The following is a 20,334-nucleotide window of genomic DNA, read 5'->3' on the forward strand; positions in this document are numbered from 1 at the left end:
ATATATATATATATCAGTTGAATTCTTGGTTTCTAATGTGGTTTGGAACATATATTTACTGTTAAAGTAACTTAAGAAAAAGCATAAAGAGAAGGCCCTGTAAGAAGGAAGCTTTTACAGAGTTGAGTCCATCATTATTGGGAGGAAGTAGAGTGATCCTGTCCCACACGGGCATATCCTCTGGTATCCGGGGAGCATATTAGGAACCGGGAAGAAAACCTTGGGTTGGGACAGAATATGTTTGGTGAGATTTGGTTCTGGTTTAACTTAACTTGATTTGGCTTTGTGTTTCCCTTTTTTGCAGTGAAATATGAAGAGTTATACTGCTTTTCATTCAATCCCAAGCTGGATAAAGAAGAAAGAGAACAAGGCTGGATGCTGATTGATCTCAGTGAAGAATACAAGCGAATGGGCCTCCCTAACAACTTTTGGCAGCTCAGTGATGTGAATAGAGACTACAGAGTGAGTGGAGACATTTAGCAAACTCTAGATACCTAATCTGCATGAAATCATTAGAATTCATTAGAACTGCTGACCAGTGCAGACCTAAGCATGAAAATAAGCAACTTCAGATATCTGAGCATGATTTTTATGTACTGTAAATTTTGTTGATCTTTTTCCAGGACTCCCATGTTTATTGCTGGCTTTATTTTCTTAGTTGTACCGACAGTCAGAAAGTTTGAAAAAGGGAACTTCGGAGATCATCCCCACTATACCCTCTAAGGTCAAGGAATTGGAGTCTCAGGGAGACCCAGTGGAGTCCTTCTGGCCAAGCAGTTGATGGAAGAGCTGGCTGGGACCTCACTCTCCCATCACATCTTTTTATAGCACAAGGAGTGATTACTGGGGAAGTCAGAGAGACTCTGATGGAAGTTTGGCACCAACTCCCTGATGTGTTCACTGGGTTCTTGATTGGTACACAGGGTCACCAAGAAGCTCCCTAGAGAGATATGGAGAAATGTGTCTGCATTTGTGAGAAGGAATATGCAGAGGAGTGACCAGTGAACCCTGTGCTGTCCCCAGTGAGGGCTTACACATCAGTTTTGGGTTCACCACTCTTAAGATGTTTAAATAATAAAATAATGTAAGAACCTTCTGGAGAGTTTATTGAAGAGGGAGGAAAATAAAAATACCCACATCCCATTTGCTTAACAGTCTTCTGGGTTTTATTTTCCTCTTTAGTACTAGGGATTAAAACCAGGACCTTGTGCATATTGACAAATGGGCTACCTCCCTAGCTATATACAAATAATTCCTCTGTCTTACAGTTATCTTTTGTTTTTCTGTATCTGTGTACTTTAATATTTTTTCTAATCTAAGTAATGCTTAATTTTTTTGGCCATTTACTTGGATTCTTCTTTGAATTGCCTATTCACATGCTTGCTCTTTTTTCTCTAATATTGTTTACAGTTGTCTTATTATAGAAGCTCTCTATATTGTAGATAATTCTCTGTTATCCTATCTGTAGCTGTTGGAAGATCAATAATCTGTACCTAGGGAGTCTTTTAATCCTCAGAAGTTTTGAGTCAGTCTTTTTTTTTTAAATCATGTTTTTCATTTCAGCATATTGTTGAAGGAGAAAACTGGTATGTTTGCCAATGTTTGTCTATTTTTCCTTTTCTTTCTTTTCATACTGGGGTTTGAACCAACAGCACTCTACCACTAAGCTATATCCTCAGCTCTCTTTTAAAATTTGAAATAAGATCTTGTTAAATTGCCTAGTATGGCTTTGAAGTTGTGATCTTTTTGCCTCAGCTGAGTTCTTGGAATTACAGATATATACCACCACATCTGACTTTTGTCCAAATTTGACAATGTCCTTGTTTCATATTTATAATTTTACTAATTATAATTACTCTACTTTTATAATAAATCTTACTCTCTGACAAGTGAGGTCTTTTGTCCTAATTCTCTCAAATTTTTAAAATATATAGATTATTTGGAATAGAATGGATTGCCATGATACTGACTTTTATTTATGATTACACTTAAATTTAACAACTGTTGACTTAATCATTGTAAAATATCTGGCTAATATAATCATAACAGTTTATTCTTACTAGTACCAAACTTTACACTGAATTTTTAGTCTTGAAGAGAAATTCAAGTTTAGTAAACTAAACATTTCATTTTAAATGACATGTTCCTGGACAAAGAAGAAAATGAAGCTGAGCCAAGTCTAATAGAATATTATTTTCTTCTAAATACAGGTCCTTTTTATTTTTTATGAGATTTCCTTCTCACATTAGCACCCCAGTCACAATTGCAAGGCGTGTTACATAGCATTTCTTTTCTATAGCAATGAACAGCAAAACAAAGCCAAGATTAACAGACAGTTGAAAAACAAAATGTCAAAGCTTAGGGGATTTTCTGATTTTATTTCACTAAGATAAAAGATGTATTTTTATTACCAACTTAGAAATTGGATAAAAATTGTTCCTTGAAGAAAATTTCTGACTAGTAGTCCATTGGTAAGGTTTTATCATAATCCATTCCTTGTGATTTTGATTTCATGGTTGAGAAATGTATTTTGTCTTTCCTCCCATTACAAATTATTTTATAAATCTCACAAATAGTTTGAAGTAATTGGGGCAAATGGTGTCGTGTGATGGAGAAGAAAATCATTGCCAGTGGTGGAAAATGACATTGACTTGACATTAAATATAAAAACTTAACATTCCAGAACCAGTTATGCCATTTATGTATTCTGTGGTCTTAGAAAGTCCACATTATCATGACATTTTAGCACTTACTTATAGAAATCTAAACTAGGATTTGTTTTAAATCTGTTACACTTTAGATCAAGAAGTTTCACCAAAGGATTCATGTGTTCAGAGGCCTTTTGGAAGATGATTGGATCCAGGATGCAGTGTACTCATTACTGTGTTCATCTTTTGATAGTTCCTAGCTTCATGTGCAGGGTGCTGCTTGAAGGGAGCAGGTCACTCAATGTGTGGCCTGGAAGGGTGTAAGTGTCCTTGTCCCTGGCCCCTTCATGTCTCTCAGTCTTCTAGCTGCTGGAGAGTTAGCGGCTCTCCTCCATGACACCCTTCTGCCAAGCCCTTTCTGCCTTGAAGCCAGATGGCCACGGATTGAAACCATGAGGCAAAATCAACTTAATCATAGGCTAGGTATCATTTTGTCCCAGAAACAAGAAAGCTAACCAATGCAGTATCTAACCTTGAAATTATCTTTTTTTACATTTTAATATTTATTTTGAAATTTTCTAAATAAAAGAATTGAAATTCATCATGAGATTAAATTATTAAACTCTTTGAAATAAATTTTAATCTAAACCAGTCATTTTATTGAAGCTTGTTTATTTTCCTACAACTATATTTTATACATTATTTATAAATAATAGAATAACTATTTCAATTTCTGACAACAAACTTACTGCAACATGCTCAATTGAGTGACTGTTCTTCACTAAATACAGAAGACTGACTAAATCCTGGGATAGCATCTCTGACGGATGGTGGCCTGCCACAGTAAACGTATTTACTGAAAGATTATACCAAGGTCAACAAAGATCAGTTGTTCTGGGAATGTAAAGTTTTCAAGGCCAAAAAATGTGTAATTTACTTCTGCCCCAATGCACAATAGTAATTCCGGAAATATAGTAAGAAGTCAGTAAAAACTTATTAAGTGAGTGAAAGAATTACTGAAAAAATTCTATTATGGTTTGTGTCTAATTGTTCCCCCTGAAGCCTCAGGTTAGTTATGGGGCTGGTGGAGCAACCAGTGGCTTGAGGACCGGGGCTGGGCCCGAGGGGTGGGGCCAGAGAGGCACAAACCATTAAACTGGCTGGCCTGTGCTTGCTGAGAGAGGTGGAGAGGGTCATCCTAGACATGGCAGCGCCCCAGCCTCTCCTCCAGTGTCTTGAAACCTCTAGTAATTGTGAGCTAAATAAATATTTCCTTCCCTCATTTTGAGTGTTGGGTATTTGTCCCAGCAACAAGAGAAGAGTAACTAAGACAAATTCCTTTGGGCTGGACAGTACGGAAACATGCAGGCACATCTACCAGGCTAATTTGTTTAGTGAGGGACAAAGAAGCCAAAATCATTAACATACAAATCTGTTCTCATTGATGACTAAGATGAGAGAATAAAGAGAGAAATTTGAAGAAAAATGCAAACTCAGAAAAAAATGTTTTTACTTTTATAAACTTTTCCTATTCTTTTAAAATTTTCTTTTCTGATTTTCAAAATCAAACAAAATCTTGGGGGGCATATTGAAAAGTTTTATCAAGCATAACTGGAATTTTTTTTTGGTGTGTTAGTGATTATCAGAATCATAACTACGGTTCTATGAGGTTGTTACAAATATGACAGCAGTTCTATCTAAGATTATTTTTTTGTGATTAAAAATACATAATTTAAAATTTTCCATCCTAACAATTTTTAAATATATAATTTATTGATATTGAGTATATTCACTTTATTATGCAACTAATCTCTAGAATTCTTTTTATCTTACAGAGTCATAACTCTTTATATACCCAATCCCTGGCACCAACCATTCTACTTCCTGTATCTATGGATTTAACTATTTTAGATACTTCATTTAAATGGAATCATATAGTATTTTCTGTCTGTGGCTGGCTTATGTCACTTAATGACCTCAAGGTTCCTCTATGTTGTAATATGTGACAGAATCCCCTTTCCTCTTAAGAATGATTAATAGCCCATTGTTGTTGGTATGTTACCTTTTGCTTGTGCATTCCTTTGTCGGGGAACGTTCATGTTCAATTCAGCTCTTGGCTATTGTATAGTAATTTTGTTTTTAAATTTTTCAGGAAGTTTCATGCTGTTTTTCATAGTGGTTGCCTTATTTTACAATCCCACCAACAGTGTAAAAGGTTCCAGTTTCTCTATCCTAGCCAATACTTACTATTTTATGTTTAATTTAGTGGTGATCACTTTAACAATTAAGTGTAAAGACCTGTCATAGCCTTGGGTTTCATTTTCCTGATGACTAGTGATGTCAAATATCTTTTTGTGTGCATGTTGACTATTTGTGTGTCTTTGGAGAAATGTCTATTCAAGTCTTCTGCCCATTTTTAATCAGGTCATTTAATTTTTTGTTGTTTTTGAGTTGAAGGCATTTGTTATGTATTCTAGATAATAACCTTCGTGGGAAATATCTAATATACAAATATTTCTTCCTAGTTTATAAATTATCATTACATTCTTTTGATTATGATCTTTTACATACAAAACTTTTAAAATTTTATGAAGTCACATTTATCTTTTTTCTTTCATTGTCTGTGCTTTTGATTTCTCAAATACATAGGAAATCAGTGGCAAGTCTGATGTCATAAAGCTTTTTCCTTCATAGGAGCTCTATAGTTTTGGGTCTTACATTTAAGACCTCTAATCCTCCATTTTGAGTTAATTTTTGCATCTTGAGTAAGAGTCTATCTTTGGTTTTTTTGTGTGTACGAATATTCAGTTTTCCTAGTGCCATTGTCCTTTTCCCAGATTGGTCTTAATGACCTTGTTGGAGGTTGTTTGACAATAGATACAGTATTCATTTCTGGGTTTTCTATCCCATTATCTGTCTTATTCTGAATACCAGTATCATAGTGTTTGAATACAGTAAAACATTTATGGTCTTACAGTATGCTTTGGAGTTATGAAGTGTGAGTCCTCTGACATTGTTCTTTTTTAAAAATTGTTTTGGCTATATAGACTCACTTGATAATTCATGCAAATTTTTGGATGGACTTTTCTATTTCTGTAAAATAGGCCATGGGATTTTCATAAACATTGCTATGATTTGTAGGATCATACTACGTGGGTGGTAGTATGGCTATTTTAACAATATTGTCTTCTAATTCATGAACACAAGATATCTTTTCATTGGTTTGTAACCTGTTTTAATTCCTTGCAGTTTTCATTGTAAGATTGTGATTTATTATATTAATTTATAATTTAGTGTGTTGTCTGCTTTATAGAAAGTAGGATGAATTTTATTTTTCTATTCCCATAAAAGTTATATTTTGAAACTGAGCTAATTGGCACTGTATGTTTACCCCCATGGTGCTACCTAGTGCTTTGCATGTATGTACTCAAAAAATGTCCTGACCTACAGAGGTTTTCTCCCTAAACCAAGAATTCAGGAATCCTGTAACTGATTTATTCCCAGAGGAAGACCATGATAGCTAGTCCAAGTCTGACCATTGTTGATGATTTTAGTTTTGAACTCTTGGTCATGGGACATGCCCAGCCATGAAAGTCTGCTTTCTCCTACTCTGGACAGCCAGAGCGCAAGCAGTCTCAGAGCGGAGGAGCCTGTGCTCTCTACCCACGTGAAGGAAGAAGGTATTGGGAACACAAATAACAGAACATACCCTGAGTTGGGCTGAGGAGAGAACGGGCCCTGGATTTTTATCTTCTCTCCCAGTCTTATTCTAGTTCTGCCATAGTTCATGACCTGAACCAGGCTGGACATTTTCTGTCCATAAGAAACCAGGAGAGGGCCTTCCTGGAAAATTATGCAGAACTTTGGCCTTCTGATCCCCTTTTGTGTTTCTTTTTCTCCTGCTCTGTCTTGTTTACTACCAGCCTGGTAACAAAGACAGGAGAGACAGCAAGGGACAATGTTATCGCAGAGCAATTGATAAGAACTTTGGAGGCTGAGATCTCTCTTCTTGTTGGCTTTAATCTCTTTAGTCCTGCAGAGCAGTAAGGATAGATGGAAATGGAAAGATCTGTATATCAAGTATTTCCCCCATTGCTACACTTACTTAAGGATTTTTGATATTCCTAAGAAGATACCTGAGAGGGCCAGCCAGATAGCTCAGCGGATTAAAGCACCTATACTTAGGCAGATGCAGGGACCAGGATTGGATCCCCAGCATGGGTTCTGGCCCCACCCCGGGGTGCACTGAGAAGGTGATTGAGACTGGGCATGGTGGCACATGCCTGCAATCCCAGCACTTGGGAGGCTGAAAACAGGAATGATCACTACAAGTCTGATCTGTGTAGTGAGGCCTTTAGACCCTGTACTAAAATATATTTTTTTTTAAAAAAAGAAGAAGATACCTGCGTTCTAGGAAATAAGCGATTACTCAAAGCCCAGGAAACTGCTATCCTCATGTTGCATAAAGATTGATGTGAAAATGAAATATGTGTTGAACAACAGTATCAACTATAACAACAGTAACAATGGTATTTCTTTGGGCTTTAATGGATTATAGTGTACTTTGTCAGGAGTGTTATCTGATTTGACCCTTTTGTCAACCCTTTGAAATATTATTGCTGTAGTATCAGTTTTAGAGATTAGAAAACCAACATGCTCAGTGTAATTTGGCTTTCCCAAGGTCATAAAGTTGCTGAATCAGAGCCAGATATTAAACTGCTGATCTGTTTCTAAAATACGAGACATCAGAGTTTCCACCATGGTAATTGTTGCCGGACAGAACAGATCACTTCTTACCACTTATAAAATTGACACCTAAAAAACACAGATACAGCTTTGATAGCATATTGTGTAGTACATTAGGAAATCAGATCTGGAAATCTGCAGCATGTACTTGGAGGACCAAAGAGGAGTTTTCCTGATGGAAGGAACTTGGGTTCATTGTGGAAGAATGGATGAGATTTGAGAAAACAGAGGGGAGAGGTATCCAGGGAGGACAGAGGAATGTGCACTTTGTGTACCAGGAACACAGAGGTAACCTGGTGGCTTAGCGACTGCTTACATTTTAGGAATATTGTCCCCTGAGTCAGACTATCTTTCTGTGAAATGCAGACAGCTAAAGTTTTCTTAGCTGCCAGGATGCAAAATTACAATTTGTTCCTTTTTGGTGAAAGGAATGCTCAGTTGTTACTGTCTTCCCTCATATAAAGAGCCCTTCGACAGGGGAGACAGTGCATAAGGACAGGACACTCAGGGCTGTTTGCATTCCCTCAGTATCACTATGTAGAACCAATAACACTTCATTTCTCTGAGGTGAATTTGGGTTTCTGTGAAATGGCCTCATCTATAATTTGGTTGAGAAAACTTAAACATGCAACTTGTAAGTATAGTGACATGGAATTTGGAAAGCATTATTAGGTTGCCTAAAAGTCCTTTTGTATTTTCTGGTGATAGGTTTGTGACTCTTATCCTACTGAACTGTATGTTCCCAAATCAGCTACAGCACACATCATAGTGGGAAGTTCCAAATTCCGGAGTAGACGGCGATTTCCTGCCCTTTCCTACTACTGTAAAGATAACCATGTAAGTCTCAAGTCATGCTTTTGTTTTACACTTTACTTTTCTCTTTTATCACAAGTACACATTTTCTAGCTGCTTCTGCTTTGTGTGTGTTTGGGGGTTAGAATTCTTAAAGGTGTGTGAATATTCCTGTGTAGGATATGATACAGTGCAAGTATGCTTAGCTCATTCTGTCTTGTAGAAACTGGCTTTTCATGTTTATGTGGTAATAAAATAAAGGGATAGATTCCAACAATACCTAAACTTAATCAGCTGCAAAAACATTGTTCTCTTTTAAGGGAACCTCTGGGGAGGCTCTGTGCCTATTCTAGCAGTGCTAGAGATCCTTGTGCATGGTTATTTTAGGAAGCCCCTGAAGTCTGTGACATATATGTTTTCTTTATTTCTTTCTTAAATGATCATGTTATTTTGAGTCTTTTCAGTGCAATTTTTGTTTATGGAATTTTATTTTTAAATATTTCTAAGAATTATTTGTATGTATTATTTCTGATGAATATTACAAATATTAGTTATAAAAGCTAGAATCAGGCTTGTCTATAACTAACAGAAACCCAAAGTGACATTGGGTGTAATAGGCTAGAACTTAATTTTCTTGCACATAGCACTGTGCAGGTAGGTAGGCAGTGCAGGCCTGGAGTCCTGGCCATGTATCCACCTAACCATCAGGGACCCAAGCTACCCCCAGCTTTTTGCCACTTCTAGGATCTGGTCCACATCTGAATGGGACAAGAGGTGGTATGGGTAGGTACCATCTGTTGCCTCCATTCTCCTGGCAGCAGGTGAAGGATGGGTTACTGGGGAATGCCTAAGTTTTCAAGAAGGCTCCAAGAGACTGGCATGTAACACATTGGCTCACATCTTATTCATCAGAACTTTAAAGGGTAGGTGAGAAAGTATGGTCGTACTGGGTAGCCATGTAAAGCCCGAAAAGTTAACATTTCTGTGGAGGATACGAAAACAAACTTGGAGAAATAAAAACGGCTTTTGACACTTGAGCTCTAGCCAGGTGAAACTGCCTTTATTTTAGAGTTAAATCCAAGCAATGTAAATAGTTGAAAGAAGATGTGTGTATGTGTATCAGTGTACATGCCTAATTTTAGATACTTCACAAAATTTCATATCCTTATGAATTCTGCTTTCTTAAGAGTTTTGTATCATCTCTATTCTAAACAGTGCTTCAGTTCTGTGTGGGCTGAAATATATTTGGAGTTAAACAATATAGATGTTACTCAAATATTTCCTTTCTTTCCATCCTATTTCATCCAATGATAAAGAAGGAAGAAGTAAGAGGGAAGAGCCCAGGCAGGGAGAGAAATTCCTTTATTGTTGTTTCAGAGGTGTGATGGGCAGAGTATCTTAACAGTGGGAGCAGTACATATTTTACTGCTTTTTAAAATTCTTAAGGGAATCTGGTTTGGTCAAGGTCAATGTATTATAATAGGAAAGGGGTATAATGCTTTAAAATGGTCAGCTTTTAGCAGTTCACCTCGGAGACTAGCTTCTTGTGTTGATCTCAGACCTAATTTCCCACTTCTGCCTTCAAGAATGCTTTTTTTCTTGACCTTCACCTGAAAATAAACTTGCTCAGCAGCTAATTACATTTTAAAATAAGTGATTACTGGGTTGAAAGCCTTAGCTTTTTTACAAGGTACAAAAGAGAAGGGTGCTAGGGAGTTAGCTCAGTAGAATAAGTGCTTGCCTGGCAATCCTCAGTTCTGGAAAAAAAAAAAAAAAGTACAAAAGAGAAATATGTTTCTAGTTTGATTGCCTTAGAGAAGTACTTATATGCCATCTGTTTTCCCACCCCCACACAATCTGTTTTTATGGAAAAATAATGGCCAAATTTGTACTTTGTAATGGTGATCAGATTTTGCTACGAAATTTCATTATATAGATAGTTCTGGTTGGGTAAGGGATTTTCCTAAAGTTCAGTATTACTCATGAAGGTAGATTTCTGTGATTAAATAGAAGATAAGAGAAGTGTCAAAGGAAACCCATCTCTAGAACAGGCAGGGTTCCATAAAAAATGAACAAGTACAAATTCTATAATTCTGTTTATTTTTTTTCTTCCGTTTGATAGTTTTACCTATCACATAGTGTGTTTTTCTACCCTAATGAAATTTGTGCTTGTGAATATCATATTTTTTTATTGTTAAAATACTGTCTCATGCTTATCTTTACTAAAAGGACACTTTATTTTGATGGTGCAGTGATCTGGCTAATGCTGGGCAGTGGGAATTGGTGTTAGATTAAGAGAAGCTTAAAGTAAACACCATTTTTCGAATCTGAAATCTTGTGGAGGGCTCTGATATAAATGTCCCTGGGCATAGTACACGATTCCCTTTGGATCCGCTGTCATCCTCGGTGGTGTTATCGTCATATTCTATTCACCTGTTGGTGAGTTTGGGATTCCCACCTCAGCAGCAAGTGATGGACATGCCATGACACTTGCTGGTGACAGAGATTGAGATCCACAACAGGTTTATTAGTCACACAGACTGACTCAGTAGAGGGGAAGGGCATTACATGCTATGAAAGGCCACATTAATACTGCACTGAAGAACAGAGTGACAGCCAGGAGCTGTAAGGGGTGGCCTGTGGGGACAGGCTTGTGTGAACAGCATCCTCAGGGGTGAACAGGAGCTGTCCTGGCCCACTGGGTCAGGAGGCCCTCTCTGTCTTACTGGATGTCAAGGCAACCCACAATATTAGTTTTGAGCCTTATATCACACAATGGTTGTATACAAACATTTGATCTCCCTTTGCAGTCAAAGAGCTTTACAAATCACAGAGATGTATAAATGTTCCTCATGCTCAGAATTCTGTGTATGTCTGTAATTCAGAGCTCTTAGAATTGCTGTATCCTTTGATTTTCACTATGATGTTCTAGTTTTTTAAAGCTATTTTGCTTTAAGTTGTACAAAATATGTGCTGAATTCAGAGCATAAATTTCTGGCACACTCCTTAAGAGACCTTGTCCCTCTTTCTTATAGTTAATAGTTTTTTAAATTTTCTCTGTTAGAAACAGTTCTAAGAGTGTTATAATATTATGTACCTCACACCCTTTGGGTTTAATATCATTATGTATTTTGTAGATGAGAAAACTGAGATTCAGATAAAGTATTACTTAGTAAGATTGTATGGCAAGTTAGAACAAAACTAGGATCAAAAGGTAGATTTTCTTAAATACTGTTTTAATGCTGTATATTAAGATGCTTGAGTTGTTTCTTTCCGGGGGCAGTATATTATTTTGGGTAAAAATTCAAGATTCAGATCTGTTTTCCCTGGTAACTACCAGTTCTTCAACCTCTTTGTGTTTTGGAGTGCTTCATCCAAAAATAATAGCAGCTTGCTGTTTATAATAATTAGGAAGACTAAATAAAAATATATGAATGTTTTACAATAGTGCCTGCCAAGGAAACATTGCAATCATGTTGGATATTTTAATTAGTAGCATGGTAAATAAGAGGCATCCTTCTAAGAGGGTGGTGGGGGTTAATCCTGTTCTCAAGTCACTGACATCCTAAGAAGTGGGATCAGGTGATGATAGTACTCTTTCAGTAGTGGCACTGTCTAGGCGGTATAGAGTACACAGAGGTGCTTGGAGCCCATATACTGTTCTTTGCAAAATCGAAAACTGCAGCAGTCACTGAGTCAGTGAAGAATTACATTTGGAGCACATCAGAAGTTATTAAGAAAATGAACTGCAAAATACCAAAAATGTAATCTGTGTAATAAACTCATGGCTAGTCTAATTTATTGACCATGTTTCATAATGTAACAGTTCTGATATAACCTCTCATTTAAAACTAGCTGCTCTCTCCCAGAAGATAATTAGTAGTAGTTGTCATGGAGTTGCTTCATTTCATAATTGGAATTTTATTAGCTTAGATTAATAACTGTGATTCTCTGGCATATTCTCAGTACTCAAATCTATTCCCACTCTTTTCTAATTATTCTGATAGAATTTAGCAGATTAGTGAGAGAAGTCCTTAAGTATTTCTTTACTCTGATAAAGCATCCTGTGATGCCAGGTCAGAATTCCTTCTCCCGCCCGAACTCCCTCAGAGTATTGTGGCACACTTGGGCCTCATCAAGAGCAAAAGAACTGTACCCCCCACAAAGCAGTCTGTGGCACTTTCCTTTCTTCCCACTGGATGCACCTTGTGTTTGCTCCTTAGTTCCTTTTCATCCCAGCTGTCACTTTATCTTGTGTCTGGACCTTGCTCTAGCTTGCTGTCCTCTCTCTCATTTTCAGACCCTCTGACATCTTTCCTTCCTACTGCTTAAGAAATAGGCAACCCTTGGTAAGTTGGCTGCACGTGTGCTTTGCTTCCCCTTTGCCATACACTAACCTCCCTGAGTCCTTAACCTGGTTTCAGGCCTGAATTTCCTTCAGCCAAATCAGAAATTGCCCTTTTTGTCTACATAATAGTACTGGATCTCCTTAGGCAGTCATATGTATTGCCATTCTACAATTATTGGTTGTTACAGCTAGTGAGAAGTATCTCTTCCTTCTTTAATGATGAGAATTGAAGCTCACACGTACAAGCCCCCTGAGCAAGCAGTGACATCATGTGCTTTTGCTTGGATGTCCCCTTCTTGGCCTGTCCAGAGGGGCTCTCTTCTTTACTGTCACTTCTTACATGGTGGACCTAAGAATCCCTATGGAGATTTATTTTTAACTGAAATGTTAAAATGTAAATCTATAAGAAATGGTTTGCCATAAAATCATGGGTTTTATAGCTGCGAATTTATTTTTATTCACTTATTTATCACTTGGGAACTTGTTTATGTTATTCTGCTTATCATTTAATAGTGCAATAGCTGAGATTCGATTCCTGGAATGCTGTGCTGGCCCCACCCCAGGGACACACTGAGACAGTGATTGAGACTGGGCGTGGTAGCATGCGCCTGTAATCTCAGCACTTGAGAGGCTGTAAACAGAAGAAACACTGTGAGTCTGATCTACATAGTGAGACCCTGAACACCCTATAGACCTGCCCTAAATACAGAGAAAAAAAAAAATAGTGCAATGAATAATTATCACTTGGTGTGTACAGAGGATTGCTTCTAGGATCTCTCTCAGCTACCAAACTCTGAGCATGCATACATCTCTGTTATAAAATGGTTTTGTATTTATATATGACATGCACACATCCTTTTGTATACTTAAATCATTTCTGGACTATACCAGATGCAATATCAATAATTGTTATGCCATATTATTTAAGAAATAGTGTCAAAAAAAGATCTGGATATATTCAGTGCAGATACACATTTTCCCCCCAAATATTTTGGATCTACGTGAGTTTAATTCACAGATATAAAATCTATGAATATAGAAGGCTAATTTTATTCTGTTAGAATCATGGATTATAGGAATTGCAAGGCAGAATAAGAAGTTTGTCATTCGGAACATAGTGGAGGCTGCCGCTGTCAGGGACACTTCTGAAGCGAGTGTCTTCCATGGTTATGTGCTTCCCAAGCTGTATGTGAAGCTGCATTACTGTGTGAGTTGCGCCATTCACAGCGAAGTGGTCAGAAATCGATCTCATGAAGCCTGCAAAGACTGAACTCCTCCACCCTGATTTAGACCTGCTGGTGCTGCCCACGACCTCCACCAAAGCCCATGGAAGGGGATTAATAGACTGAAGAAAACTCTCTTGAGAAAGAAATAATAAATTGAATGTTATACTTTATATTAAAAAATATATATATATAGACTGGTGCCAAAGAAGTAGGTTGTTTCTAAGCCACACTGGAATCAGCCCAGGTATATAAACCTACCAGTGAACTGAGCTTTTGTTACTGTGAAAATTTTCCATTTAGATTTAGAATCTGTGAAAGGAAAAGAATTTGTTCAAAGGGAAGGAAAAATTGGGATGAGGAAAAGGATAGAAGAAGGGAAAAGGTTACATATATATACAGGATAGCATGGTTAATTTTATTGCTGATTCCTGCTGGTCTATTGAAAGGAGCAGTTTTTTCTTTTTAATTTATAACCTTTTTTAAAAACCAATTTTGCATGTTTACATCAGGAAATCTAAACAACTAACTTGAAGATAACATACAATACGACAACCACAAGCATTGTCCAATTCCTGTTATTTGTATAGTGAAGTTCTGTATCATTTCTAATTCTTTTTAACATTTTATATTTTCCTTAAACATAATAAACAATAAAGAATTAGAAGCAATATTCTGGATATTTTTAAATAGGCTAGTTGGATGACAAAATAATTAAGATGTGTTATGTACATATATCATTCCTCATGAAGAATGTAATCATTATGTACTGAAAACATGTACTAGTAAAGATGCAAAGAAGTTATATGTGTGTATACATATATATGTATATATACATACATATATATACACACATACATTCATATATATATATATATATATATATATATATATTCATACATATTGGAAGTCAAACATAGATTAAAAAGTGGTGTGACATTTTTGAATAACAAAATTTATTTGCTAAATAATAAAAAGTGAACAAATTTCTGTCAAAACTAGGCTAGTTAGAAAATTATGAAAAGCATTAAAAATATTTTTTCTACTCTTGCCATCAATAGTGTCCTGTAAGTTTTAGGCAAGTAGTCATTTATTTTGTTTTTCTACTTCCAGCAGAAAAATGAAGCTATATTGGTGAAAAGGAAAGTAGGTTATTTAAATAGCTTTAAATTTCATAACTTGAATCCTATCTAAACATCATTGTACATTCCTAGTGTCTTAACAGAGGAAGTTTCTGTACTGCTTGTCCATTTAGTGGTTTCTTTGACCTGAATTAAAAATAAATAAATCTCAATTGCCAAAAATTTTTATATTTTCAAAAGCTCGATTGGGGCAGAGGTGAACCAGGGGCTCTTTGTTCCAGAGACACCCCAGGGGTCTTCATGCTGCACAGTTACCTGACAGTGAGTGCTATGTTGCTCTGTCCTGTCCCCCAGGCCTCCATCTGCAGGAGCAGCCAGCCCCTGTCTGGTTTTAGTGCCCGGTGCCTAGAGGATGAGCAGATGCTACAGGCCATCAGGAAAGCCAATCCAGGAAGCGACTTCATTTATGTTGTGGATACTCGTCCCAAAGTAAGTATCACTATTTCAGGGCATGAAGCTGGAGCCCATCTTAATGGACCTGCCACCACTTGACTCTTGCTACTTCATTTGTGAAGGGCCCAGCTGGGCTGCTTTCAGGAGGTACTAAGCTCCTGAAGGGGTGGACCATGTCAAGTGTATTATATTTTCCCTCCTTGTAACATTGTGTTGAGCATATAGTATGACACACAGTAAATGAGGCGATGTAAGTTCACGGTTGCTCTCCTCGGTAAGCCCAATAATTGCTTCATTTGTTTCTAAAGCATCCCTCTCTGCTCTGGCAAGAGGAAATTCCCTGTGGAGCCCCAGCAGTTCTGTTTATATGAGGTATTTTGCTATACTTTCCCAAATTCTACTTGTGGTAACCTATAGCAATGATCTGGAAGGATCTATAAGAAATATTGTTTAAAAAGGTCATGAGGGCCAGGGAGATGGCTCAGTGGAATAAGCGCTTCCCTGGCAAGCACAAGGGTCTGAGTTCAATCCCCAGTTCCACAAAAAAAAAAGGTCATGAATAATACATATTTTGTTATAGTTTATTAGAAAACCTACACATGTAAAAATGTGTAGAAAAAATATGAAAAGATGAACATTAAACAATTTAAAATTGCATAGAGAAAGGAGTAAGATTTGGGAAAGTAGACTTTCTAGTTGTCTCTTCTTAGAAAAAAATTTTATGCTTACATGTATAGTAACATATTACTTTTCTGATATAATAAAACATCTAGTAGGACCTAACAGCTTATCACTGAGAAGTAAGCTAAATTGATCTTACACTTACTTCCTGTTCAACTTTTTATGTTTAAAAGGAGAGTGAGTGTTGAGTGTGGTTTCCAGTTTTGCTTTTTACACCTAGTTCTTTCAAAATCAGTCAACAAATGGAGTTCCTAGGGGCATGTACCAGCGAAGGTGTGGAAACAGATAATCTATAAGTGTGGTGAATATGTAGCACAAAATAAGACAGCAGAATGAAGTGCCTCCTAGTCAATTGTATTTGACAATGTCATTTCTGGCCAATAGTGAAAAAGTAGCTGATCCTGTGAGTGACTGGAGAGGAAGTTGTTCCTTAGCTCTGTCTTTGCATCTGGGTGTGGAAAGGAGTCCTAGCGATACTGTTAAACAACAAAAGTGAGACACAGAGACTTCTATCAGAAGAAAATGGGGAGAGTAATGCCAAATTGTTAACAGTGGGTTTTTTTTTCCTGTTGGTTGAAAGATAGATTTTTTTAAAGGAAATTTCTTACTTTTTAAATTACAGTTGAAATTTTTTCATCATAAGATTAAAGGAAAGGAAGGGCCCCTTAAATATTAAATGTAAAATTTGTATATGACCAGAAATTCCATTCTTGGGTATTTACTAAGAGAAATGAAAACGTATGTCTAAAAGGCCAGAAAACCTCTAAAACCTAAGTAAACCTTGAAATTGGTACACTAAGTGAAAGAAGCCTCCAGTTTACATGAAATGTCATGTAATGGCAAATTCATAGGAATAGGAAATAAACCATTTCCTGGGGCTGAGGGAAAGGAAAGAAATAAGAGTGACTGCTAATGGAAGAAGAAATCTCTTTGGGGCAATAGAAATAGCCTAAAGTTAAATTATGGTGATGGGCCTGGGGAGATAGCTTGGTGTCTGAGCACCTGCCTGCCAGGTTTGATTCCTGGTACCATGTGTCATCTTGGCTCCGGATGCTCTGTTCCAGCCACCAAAACTGAGCATGGTGGCATATGTCTGTTATCCCAGTGCTGGGGAGGCTGAGACAGGAGGATCACTATGAGTCCAGCTGCATAGTGAGACCTTATAAAAATTATGGTAATGGTTTCACAACAATATGAGTATACCAAACTCCACTGAATTTTGCACTTCAAGTGGGTGAGTGGTATGTCATGTGAATTATATGCCAATGAAATATTTTTTAAATGTAAGATATGAAAACATTATAACAGGAAAGAAAAATAATAGGCCCAACAGTGAAGGTCACTTAAAAGCAGAGTGTTAAAAATAGGTACTCATAGTCTATACTTGTGGGCACTGTGAGAACTGGATGAAGTCATGTTACTCAGACCTTCGTAATTTTCACTGCTCTTGGTCTCATTTCACCCAAATACTGTGGTTCCTGTCCAGAATCACTTAACACGATATTTTCCTAGAATAAGATCAGTGTCCTGCTGATGCATTTGACCTCAGAACAGTCCCGTCTACTTCTGGACAAAGTGCCCTGTAGGATACATGTGTGTGCAGTAGTGAGAATGGAGTTTGTCTCGGCTTTCAGATCAGTGAACCAGTCATGAAGATCAATAATGAAACAGGTATTAGGGCTACATCACATTCATATTTAGTAGATTGTATATAAATTGTTCTTTCCTTTTAAATAAATTCTCAATGCACACAGAGAAAAGAGTGAAGCTAGGATCAAAAATAGCTTGTCTGCTTGAAATTTTTCACTTGAAAGATGTCAAATCTGACTTTTACTGTTGTAGTTCAGTTTGTGCTTTTTTCCCTCTACTTAGTCTTTTTAAACTCTTTCCTTCAAACCCTGATTGCTTTCCCTCCCCTTCCTTATAATTTTTCTGTAACTCAAGCATCTTTGAACTTGCTAATAGTTGCAGATGATTGAATATATGCCTAGTTCTCAGATGTACTGAAGACAAGATTAAAAAAAAAAAAAGAAAGGAAAAGACAAGAGCTTTACTGGGCTTAGAAAGCCTGTTTTGCCAGCTTTAAATAAAAACAGATTCACCTGCTAATTTAAGAACCAGTGAGGCAAATTTGTAGTGTGTGTGTTATGTAAGCTTTCCTTAGAATGTCGCAGCTGTACAGCCAGGCATAATCCAGATTTAAAACAAATTAATCCACAGAATTTGATTTGAAGGGCATATTTAGCACTTAATGTATTTACTCTCAGTGATAAGAAGTTTGATACTGACCCATTAAAGAAAATTGGTGCCCCTCTTCTCATATTTATCCACGCACAGGCACTTCACGTGATTTTTAAACTGTTTGCTTCAAGCTTTCATTCTTGTAAAAATTGTGTCTGTTGATTTTTGTTCCAGAGTGTGTTAGGTTTCCTTGGTAACCAGGAGACTAAGTGGATGTTTACTATAGAAAGTGTGGACAATAGCAAAAGATGGGCACTTGCTGGGTTTGCTCACAGATTTAACTAAAAAGAACAATGAGGCATCCTATGATTCTTGTCCTCTGAGCAAGCTGAGCCCTACCTGAGAGCTGTGAAAGCTGCCTTTCAGATGAAGCTTCCAGAGTTGTTTATTGACATTACAGTAATGAGAGGAAAAGGCAGTGAGGTTCTCAAGCATGCATTAAATTTCTGTTCAAAAAGTTATGTCCTAGAGGTGGTATATTATTTCTAGAGTTTGCTGCATGAATGAAATAAGAAACTGTACATGTTTGTAATCCCTACTACTTGGGAGGCTGAAGCAAAAGGACTGCAAGTTGGAGGCCAGCCCAAGCAAAACGGTCTTGGAGAAAGAGCTAGGGACACTGCTCAGTTGGTACAGCACCTCTGGATTTGAGCCTTGGCAACCCTCCCCTGAAAAAAAAGAAGGAAAGAGAAAGAAAGTGTGAAAATTTGAGGGAATATTTGAATTGTAAAATAAGGTTTAATTTTTTTTTCATGACTTTATCATATATTTTGGGATTTTTGCTGAGCTTTAAAAATTGTCAAATAGGGGCTGGGGAGATAGCTCAGTAGAATAAATAAGTGCTTGCTTGGCAAGTGGATGGGCCTGAGTTCAATCCATGGTTCTGAAAAAAAATATTGTCAAATACTTTTTTATTTAGTTCTTATAAGAATTCTGCCGAGTAGCTGATTTTGTTTTGTTTTGTTTTTCATAGATAAAGGCTTGGGTTTAATGAGGTTAAGTATCAGATCACACAGTTCAAGGCAGAGCTCAGATTGAAATCCAGGCTTGTCTGACCTAAGGGCCAGTGCTGTGTTTGACAGTGCTAGCTTTCCTGTTTACACATCTCCAGTGGAACCTTGTCCCCTCGTAAGCCTCAAGAAGCTTGCTCCCTCTGCACTGAGTACACACCCCATGAAGCTGGAGACTCAGAGATGAAGAACCAACCATGAGTACGTCAGTCAGCCAAAGTGAGCGGAACAAGAAGGCCCTGAGCTGTGCTCTGAACACCAGTCACTGTAGAGGAGATTTTGCAGTGTGAGGGGAAGGGCCAGGGTTGGCAGATGCCTGCCTCAGCAGGTGCTCAAGCCTTTGCTGTCTCCAAAGATCATTTCATGGTAGCATTCTCTAGTTTCACATATCAGGGTAATGGTATGTTACAAGGGTGCTTTTCTTTTTTGCTGGAATTGGTGATTAGACGATGTCTACTCACTGACTCTTTTAAGAGTGGCAATTAGGAAATTCTGTTGTGAAAGCTGAGGTGCCTAAAAGAGGGGATCTTGGATCTTACTCACATCGGATGTGCATCAGACTTGCTGACAGCCATCCTGACAGCCAGAAGGAAGAGAATACAAGAGATGGCACTGTGTGGTGGTGTGGAGCAGTCAGCACTTCTGCTCTTTGTCAGGGCAGGGATGGAGATATTTCCTGTAGAATCCTCCTAAGAGAATGTCAACACTAGGGGTCCCTATGTATATATAATGGCGAGGAATAGTAAGGGGATTGGAATAGGTTCCTGCATTTGTGTCCTCTCTGCCTCTCAAGCCACCTTCATGCCTGGGAGATTTTGCATTTGCATGTTTACCTTATGAGGGAAGGAGAGATGGTTAATCAATACTAACTAGAAAAGAGGTGGCAACCAGTGAAGAGGGAATTGTCACCTTGCCTAGCTTTGTAAAGAACTGTTTATTTTACTGGATTCCCTGCACCCCGCCCTCTTCTCTAGACAGAGGCTAGAAGAAAGAGAGAAGGGAGAACATCCCAGAGCAAAATAGTCACAAGGCCGAATAGTTCACAGTGGGAAAAGAGATTGTTTTGCATCATATATGGGTTGAAAATTTTAATTAAGATGGATGAAAATT

The 20,334-nt window shown here is 37.4% G+C and overlaps 1 protein-coding gene across 3 annotated transcripts in view; it reads left to right on the plus strand.

The window, feature by feature from the left end:
- Window positions 1-20,334, plus strand: part of Mtmr7 (myotubularin related protein 7) — a 108,951-nt gene that overhangs the window by 50,599 nt on the left and 38,018 nt on the right. For all 3 annotated transcript variants that reach the window (XM_004637237.2, XM_023722037.1, XM_023722036.1), the window contains exons 4-6: window positions 305-462; window positions 8,103-8,231; window positions 15,194-15,328. In XM_004637237.2, coding sequence (XP_004637294.1) covers window positions 305-462; window positions 8,103-8,231; window positions 15,194-15,328 — 422 coding nt within the window. The remainder of the gene's footprint in view (window positions 1-304; window positions 463-8,102; window positions 8,232-15,193; window positions 15,329-20,334) is intronic.

The sequence above is a fragment of the Octodon degus genome, unplaced genomic scaffold (genome assembly GCF_000260255.1).
Source record: "Octodon degus isolate 3935 unplaced genomic scaffold, OctDeg1.0 scaffold00088, whole genome shotgun sequence".
Classification (NCBI taxonomy): Eukaryota; Metazoa; Chordata; class Mammalia; order Rodentia; family Octodontidae; genus Octodon; species Octodon degus.